Source organism: Sphaerodactylus townsendi, linkage group LG05 (assembly GCF_021028975.2).
Source record: "Sphaerodactylus townsendi isolate TG3544 linkage group LG05, MPM_Stown_v2.3, whole genome shotgun sequence".
Classification (NCBI taxonomy): domain Eukaryota; kingdom Metazoa; phylum Chordata; class Lepidosauria; order Squamata; family Sphaerodactylidae; genus Sphaerodactylus; species Sphaerodactylus townsendi.
In genome coordinates this window covers 75,422,958-75,431,657 of record NC_059429.1, presented here as the reverse complement: position 1 = coordinate 75,431,657, position 8,700 = coordinate 75,422,958, and the positions used below count along the sequence as shown (strand labels likewise).

The 8,700-nt window shown below is 40.5% G+C and overlaps 1 protein-coding gene across 5 annotated transcripts in view; it reads left to right on the top strand.

Annotated features, from left to right (window-relative positions):
* The first annotated feature begins 290 nt into the window (after window positions 1-290).
* Window positions 291-8,700, top strand: part of ST3GAL3 (ST3 beta-galactoside alpha-2,3-sialyltransferase 3) — a 247,227-nt gene continuing 238,817 nt past the window's right edge. For 4 of the 5 annotated variants that reach the window (XM_048498760.1, XM_048498758.1, XM_048498763.1 and 1 more), the window contains exons 1-3: window positions 291-400; window positions 5,505-5,750; window positions 8,338-8,482. In XM_048498760.1, coding sequence (XP_048354717.1) covers window positions 8,368-8,482 — 115 coding nt within the window. In that variant the 5' untranslated portion in view covers window positions 291-400; window positions 5,505-5,750; window positions 8,338-8,367. The remainder of the gene's footprint in view (window positions 401-5,504; window positions 5,751-8,337; window positions 8,483-8,700) is intronic. The other variant, XM_048498759.1, reaches the window with a different exon arrangement.

Genomic DNA, 8,700 nt, shown 5'->3' with positions numbered 1-8,700 from the left:
TGGATCCGCGGTCGAGGTTTAACAAGGGAGAGAGTTAAAAAGACGTGTCCTCCCCGATTGGACGCGTCTTCGTCCCCTTCACGACTCGCCTCAAATGATTGGACAGCCGCTGGCCTTCTTCTTTGGTACACTTGAGCGGCTGCAACTCCTTCTCGCCTCTGATTGGGCGGTTGAAAGCCCACCGAAGCTCTGCAACCACCAAAAGCCGTGCGGGAAAAGCCCCTCGTCTCCCCCCATTGGCCACCAGGGGTCCCGCCTTATTCTGTGATTGGTCAGCGACTTCTGCTACTATGGCCAGTAGGCGCCACCGCCGCTGCCCGGCCCTGCCCGGCTCGGCATGGCGGGGCAGCCAGAACCCGAGCCCGGAGGAAGCGTGGCAGAGATTCCCTACTCCGTTGGGGTGAGGAGGGGGAGACCCTTTTAGCGCCGGAGGTGGTGGCGGTGGAGATGGGGGAAAGGGAGCGAGCGAATGAATGGGTCAATCCCGCGTCCTCCACCCGGGTCAAACTCCCGTCCCGCGAGGGTCCTTCCCGGGTGCGCCTCTCCTGGCCTGCTGTTTCTGCCCCCTGTTGCCCAGGATGGTCTCTTGGGGGCCGTCCCACCGCTCCCACCCCGGCTTCACAGCACCGCGGAGGGTGAACTCCTCAATGCTTTAACCCGCCCCCGTATTTGACCTGAAACGCCCTTTCATCGTAATAGCAGCACCGCATCCTTCCTTTCCTCTTTCCTCCCGGGATATTATTGGTGTTTTTAAAAAATCCTATGCGTGCCTCGGACTTCTTCCTATGAACTCCGAGTGGTGTACGTAGGTACTGGTGCTGCCCCACTTCAGTTGAAGGTAATACTTCAATGCCACCGACCAAACAGAAGAGATCTTTCTGAGCAACAGCCTTGGTCACCCTGAGATTTGAGGGTCCCTGGTTTGACTTCTTGGATGAGATGCTCAGGGAGAAGGCAAAGAAAATGGTTGCCCGGGGAGAGCAAGTGGTCCTGTTGAGTTATGTGGGTCTTGACTTTGTCTTTTTCATTCTCTAAAAGGAGGCTGATTCTCTTGGGGTTGTGAGCTAGAAGGTTTTTAATCTGATGTCAAAGAAGTGTTTCTTTGTGCAAATGATTGGTACATGCTGAAGGGAAGAGAACAAGGGAGAAAGCAGGAATGTCGCTTTAATCTGGGGGAGTTGCCATGTGAACCCGGATTCTTTTGCTGGAGGGCTCCTCATCAGGGTGGTTGGAGATTAATCGTTGATTGATGTGTCTGACTGCCCTCTTGCTTGTCATCTTCTAAATAAATTCTCTAACTGTATTGATGGGTGATGGTGACAAGAATACTGACTGTAACACCCGCATGTTAGAATGCAGATGGGATTTAAAGGGCTCTGCAATAGAAATTGATAATTCTGCATTTGCTGAAATCCTTGTCTTTTCATCCCTTTCATATCATTGGGAAGTTAAGGATAGAGCTGGAGAAAAATAGTCATGTCCAGTTCTGCTAGATTTTGTAACCACGTGAAAACCCTCTTTGTGAAAAATAGTATGTGAACTCCCTGATAGAAGGAATTAGTAATTCCTGACCAAGGAAACTTTGAGTTTAGCTGTTGGTTACATTCTTCCAGTCAGTTAAGGGTTAGAACTGTCTAATACTTTCGTTCTCTTCTGGTCCTAAGGACTGTCCTGAGAGGTAAGATTCACATGCAAAACAAAACCTGGATTATACATTCAAAAGGAGCATAGTAGGTTTTAGCCTAGTGTTCTTCCTGACATTAGTATTGAATGTCCAGGGCTTTTTGTCTCAAGGAAACAAAAATGAAGCATTGTAGTCCTTTAATGGATACAGTGTATGAGGCTGATGATTGTATGCATTATCAGTTGGGTCTAATTACACACAATATCTGTATTCAAGCCTCTTTGATGATGAGATCCAGTGCTTTTCTGGTGTCTTAAATCCATAGACTATGTGGCTGGAGCCCATTGCATGGTTCCTTGCCATATGGTTACCACTCAGTGAGGAGCCATGGAATAGTCTCGCAGAGGATTCAACACGGAAGCAATTTCCAGGCTTTTTATTACTGGTAAGACTGAACCTTTTCCCAATTCACTGTGGACTTCTCACTAGTTGCATAACACTGGAGCAAGTTGGCTAGCCCAATACATTTTGATGCCTCACATGGAAGATCCAAATATAGTAAAAATGTATTGAATATTGACAGTTGCTGCTCCTTATTGGTGCTCAAAAATCTAGTGCCCGAAGCATCTGGTTTTGTTTTCCTGATGGTAGAGCAGGTTGTTGTAAGGTAGCTATACCCTAAAGTCACTTAGCATGATAAGTTATGCTATCTCAAAAATCAAAGCTGCTATCACCAGACCTCCCTTGTGAATTTCAGAAATGCTTGAGTGTCCTAGATGGATGATACCATGACATCTGGGATCTCTTACATCCTGGAACTAATCATAGCATTTTCTCACATATTTTGTTATTCAGTTATAATGTTATGACTGGTAAAAAGAATCCCATCCTTTAAAAAGGTGGTGGAAAATTAAAATACACAATTCAAACCCAGTATCAGGCTTAACTGTATTCACTGTCACATAAAAAGAAATGTTATATAATTTACTTAGCAGATGAAATATTGTTTAGCAGGTTTATGAAATAAAAATGTATTACATTATTGCCATCTGAGTTTTTAGAAATTGTGTTTTATTCTGTTTTTATTGAAGTTGTATTGTTTTTGATTTAAATTTATAATTTATGTTATTAATAGTATATTATGTTGTACACAGCCCTGAGCCCTCTGGGGGAGGGCGGCTAATAAATCTAGTATAAAATAAAATAAATTATTTAGCTCTTAGTCAAGCAATAGCCCCAAATGTAAGGTACTGCGCCTTAAAAACTTAAGCTTTTATTTTGCTAGTAAACAAGCAGGAAGAAATAAAAAAGTTACATTTTTACAAATTGGATATGTCTGTATCTATGGGCTGACAGTCAGAAAGATCAGTAATTACATCCGTATGGAATGGGAGCTTCCCAGGGAGAGATCTGAGGTGATCTAGAAGATCAGGATTGGTGATATAGGTGTTTGTCCCAACGTACATCATTGTACTTGTTTTGTTGAATCTCCTCTATTATTCTGTTATTCAGTTGTCTACTTTGGAGAGATTTTATTGGAGCTCCACAGATTTCATCACTGTGATTTCATGTGATTTCATCACACTGAATAATTTTGATGTCATCTACAAATGTAATTTATATTACTGTTTGCTTCTGACTCCAGAATATTTATTAACAAATTAAACAAGACATCCCAGTAGCTTCTCATATCTGCATATTGGCGCTTTTCTTTTTCTTTTGGCTTTCAAATTGCATTTGTCTTATGATGACCCAGTGTGGGATTTTCAGAGGTGATTTGCCATTGCTTTCCTTTGTGTGCATGGTAGCTAGCATAGATACAATGTATTTATTTAGAATATTTTAATGCTGTCTCTCCACAAACTTGCCCAAGGTGACTTACAAAATAAAAATAATGAAAACACTAAAATATTAATTAAAATCCAGTACTAAAAGCCCCAACCCAGCATAAAAGCATAGATCATAAAAACAGATGGTAGACATCTTAAAATAGCAGTTTCCAGGCTAAAATTGTGTGTTTTTTTTTTTAAAAAATCTACCCCTTAATTAAAAGCCCAGGTTAACAGAAATATTTTGACCTGATACCTAAAAAAAGCAGTTTAAATACCAGGTGAGCCTCCAAGGGAAAGGTATCCCACAAGCAAGTTACCACTGCTGAAAAGCCCTGTCTCTGGTTACACCTGTCTCAGAGAGAGCAGGGCTTGTGAGGCAGAGCTTAACTGTCAGGCTGGACAATATGAGAGCAGGTGGATCTTCACGTACCCTTCCCCCAAGCCATTTAAGGTGTTAAAGTTAAGAACCATCTTTTAAAGTGTGTCTGGAAACAAATGGACAGCCAGTGCAGAACTTTCAGCACTGGGGTGATATAATTCCTGTCCCCGATGATAGCCTAACTACTGCATTTTGGACAAGGTGAAGTTTCAGGAGCATTTTAAAAGGCAGCTCCACTTAAACTGCATTAAAAAGCCAGAAAGTAATTGGGAAGGAGAAAAGGATAGCGTCAAGAATATTAGGTTATGGCTTTTATTATTTCGGATAACTATTAGTTATTTTGGAATAGTTTACCAGTGATGCAACTTCTTGGTTCTTTTATATTAAGATGTACGTTTGGTTTTATGTTTTCACTATTACTTTTTGTTTTTTATATAGCTATACTAGTTTTCTATCTTATAGGAGTAAGACCTTTTTTTCAGAGATACGATATATTTGCCAGTCTTAGGTAACAGAACAGTATAGTAACAGAGCTCTATGTGTGTGCATGTGAAATGTGAAAATGAATAGAAAAGAAGGGGATGGAGGTGAAAAATATCAATCCAAAACAGACCAGGTAACCAAAAGGTTGAAAAAAAACCCCTCTTGTAACTGGAAATATGTACGTAAATTACAAAAAAGCGAAAATTATATTTCAAAAATGTTGTATGCACACGTACTAAAATGTTTTTACACATACATACTATCATATCACTCTCTCTCTCTCTCTCTCTCTCTCTCTCTCTCTCTCTCATCTCATGCATATGTGGCTATATATGGAGAGAGAGAGAGAGAGCATACCCCATGTGGTGCCCATCTGTGAATATCTAATCCACTGATCAAGGCCACATTGATAGGACAGAGACTTTCCCCCAAAAGTTTGGGAAACACCAGACTTGCAGGAAAAATCTTGAAGCTACTAAAACAGGGGTTACAAACCCCCCCCCCCCCGAGAATTGTTGACTGGGCAAGTGTAAAGAGCTATTCTTTGAGTGCTGGCAGATGCATGAAAAGGAGGGTGGGAGGGGAAGGGAGATGGTCACATGGTGCCAGGCTGCCACACACAATGAGAAAGAAGATGACAACACTGCCAACAGCCACTGTTGCTGCCAATCCTCCTCAGCCAAATTTTAGGCAGTCAGAGAAGGGGAATCTATGCTTGTCCCACCTGGAGGTGGCGGGGAGGGACAGGTGTGGTGGTTCACCCTCCCATTTGGCAGAGCCCACCACAGCTGCACTCCCTCACCATGAAGCTCAGGCAAGTGGAGGAAAAGAAGTTGCTGTTGCCTCCAACCACCCGTTTCCATCAATGCAACAAAGAATCTTCTCCCAAAGCTCCTTTGCTGAATGGAGGCAAGCAGGGGAGGGGAAAATCAGGAGCCAAATGGTTGGTCATCTGAGACTGGGTTAGAAGGAGATAGGATGGAGGGAACAGTTGGAGTGACACAGAAAGGGAAAGTATGTGACTGGCCCAAGGTCACCTAGTGAGTTTCTTTGGCAGAGTACCATTTAAATAAAGAAATTGTTCAGATTTTGAATGAAGGATTGCTTGACGAGTATATTAACAAGCAGACATTATTTTCTTTTGAATGCTGAATGCTACACACATACGATTTTTTCTTTTTTCCAGACTTTTTGGCTACTGGTGTGTGCAAAGTGTCATCAAATCACAGCCGACTTCTGGTGACCCCATAGTGTTTTCAAGGCAAGAGATATCCGAAGGTGGTTTTGCCAGTGGCTTCCTCTGCATAGCGACCCTAGAATTCCTTGGTGGTCTCCCATCCAAACCTTAACCAGAGCCAATCCTGCTTAGCTTCTTAGACCTGATGAGACCAGGCTGGCCTGGGCCATCCAGGCCAAGGCAAACCATATAATGGTGAGAAAGAAAAAACTTTGCAGCCTAATTATACATGTCTGTTTGGAAAATATCTTTGTGTTCTTTATGTCTTACTTCCTAGTAAGTATTTCTTAGGATTGCAGATTTAACACAGCAAAATAAGGCATTTACTGTTTGAACAGTTACATGAGAGTTATGCCGCTGTTAGCCAGTATTTGTGGATATGATGTAAATCTTGTTCTTCTGGTCTCTCTTTCATGAAGGAAAGACTTGATTATTAAATTGGTCCTTAAACTTCTGAAGGGAGTTTATCTTCCTCTTGTATTTTCTTAGCCAGCCTGATCTTTCTTCAAGCATGACTATTGCTTGATTTTCACATCGGGAATGGTATTTTTTTTAAAAAAACAACATTTTGTTGGGGCTTAATTCAGTAGTTGAAGATGGGTCAAGGAAGCAGTGTCATTTTAAAAACACATTTAGCATTAGGTGACAGTTTTATGGTATTATCATGTAAACTAATAATTCGCTTACCTTACCTGGATCTTATTTAGCAGTTTTCTAAATCTAACAATGTGTATAAGCCAACAACTCCTTCCTTTTGGTCATAATACTCAATGTAAAAGACTTTACATAAATGAGTAGAACTATGTGTAATGCTTTGTTAATCCTGCTTGGAGATGTGTACAAAGGAACACTAATGAGCAGAATCAGGCTGTTCTCTGCTTACGCACCTCTGCCCCTCATTGCTAAATTCTGTATTTGTCTTGTAATTGGGGAAGGGGAATCCTATTGAACAACCAAAACTATTGGGTATAATAGTGGCAATGTGTAAACTATACCTCTCCTTCTGAGTACTGAAAACTGCAGTTATGCAGAAGGCTGTTGTTTTTCGTCCCAACGTTTCCCAATATGACTCTGGGGCTCTAGCTGGCAGTCAGATGACGTTTCTACAATGCCTTTTTTTTTGTCACAAAGGACTGGTGAGAAGGAGGTGAACAAGCAGTGCAGTGGCTGGATACAAACAAACAGTGCATAGAGGCATTCAAGGCATGAGCTGTCTTTGTCAGTTATTCAAATAGGGCACAGGAGATCTGCTTTCAGAAACACAACAATGCAAGGGACAGGAATGGGGCCACTTCAAATGATTGTCTTTCGTAATGTTAACTATGAGGAATTTTAGTACAAGCTCTAAGTCTTGTCCTTTGCCATGTGACTGGAGCAGCTGTCCTGGAACAAGATTTAGAAAATACGTGGTTCTGTGTAATTTGGCCAAACTGAGATTATTTCTTGTTGTATCGATACATTTTCAACAGCCAGAAAGGCCTGGAATTGACAACCAATCTGGAGAAAAATGGCATGACCTTTAGATGTGTAGAAATGTGTAGCTTTAGATGTGTAGCTTTAGATGTGTAGAAATGGCATGGAAGTAAATAACAACCAACTAAACTCTATTAAAGGGACAGGAGGTTTTTTTCTAGGCCATTATGCCAACTGTAAGTGGGCTATGTTTTTTTTATTTCTGAAAATGCTTTCTCACAGTTGCACCTTCCCTTTAAGAGAGGTCTATAAAATATGTACCATAAGTGAGTCTGTTGCTGTATTGAGGAAATATTTGGTCATGTCTGTTGGTCTTCAGTTAGTTAACCGACTTCACCTGTGTATTTTTTGCAGACTGGTAGTCAAGTAATCCAGATTTAAATATTTGTGGTGCTTTCTGGGTTTTTTTCTAGTTTTTTTTTTGACACTGTAAACTGCTTGAGGTTCACACATTTCATGGCATTTCACTGCTTTTCATGGCATGGAAAAATATGGTAAAAATCCCTTTCAACTTCTGTTAAAGGAACAGGACACTTTTCTCCAGCAAATTGACAAGCATAATTCCAGATGTGGATTTTTTCCCATTATGCTTATGAGCAGTTGTAGTTACTGATGTTATTAAGAAGTAAGAAATAATTTTCAGATGTTTGCACTTCAAAATAGTGCATGGTTCTAATGGAATCCTATGTTAGATTTAAAAGGACTTCAATTTTTGCATTTTGCTGCCATAACTGAGAAATACAAGAAAATGTAACATAATGTTATTAATTTTAAAAGGCCGTTAGTCATATTTAAATGAACGTAAGTAGTTAAAGGGTCAGTTGGTTTAAGAGCTGTATTAATGAGCATTCAGATTTGTAGTTTAAGATGATCTGTTTAATAACTTAACTCAATTTGTCCAGTTGCATGGAATATTAAAAGTGACCTCTTTGAAGTTATGGTATGAGTTCTGAATGTAGACTTTTTCCCCTGATGAATGTTACCTGAATATAGAGATCCAGTCAAGAGCTGACTTTCTATGTCTTAATATTTCCGAGGAATATTTATAGTTCTAAGGAACTCCAGCACCCACATTTTATTTGCAGTTATCAACTCAGAGGTATTTTCAGTTCATTTAGGTGAAACTTCCATACAAGGGATGTGTCATACGATTGATGTGTGTCACTGATTAATAGTACCTGGGCAATAGGAATATTAAAAAGGGGATGTGCATGTTCTGTGCTTGATATTTTATTCATGCATATATTATTCAGTGTATAGTTAATTAGGAAAACACGAGGCTCAAAATGTTTTTATTTTTCCCCCTTAGGTTTTTTAGAAGAGCCAATCTCATAGGAAGATGGGACTACTGGTGTTTATGCGTAATCTGTTACTAGCCCTCTGCCTTTTTCTCGTTTTGGGATTTCTCTATTACTCAGCTTGGAAACTGCATCTTCTCCAGTGGGAGGATTCAAGTAAGTATAATGGCTGTACAGGCCATCTAAGCAATTTTCATGGATTTCTGGTATGCTGATAGTGGAACAAACCCAGGTCATTGTTGGATCTTTCCTTGTACTGCAGAGATTGGTATTACTTTCTTCTTAACAATTCCTGGGGTGATTATTTAGGATATGAGCTGCATCCATATGGTCTGATGTTATGAATGAAAATGTAGGTTTCTGGATCTATTTGT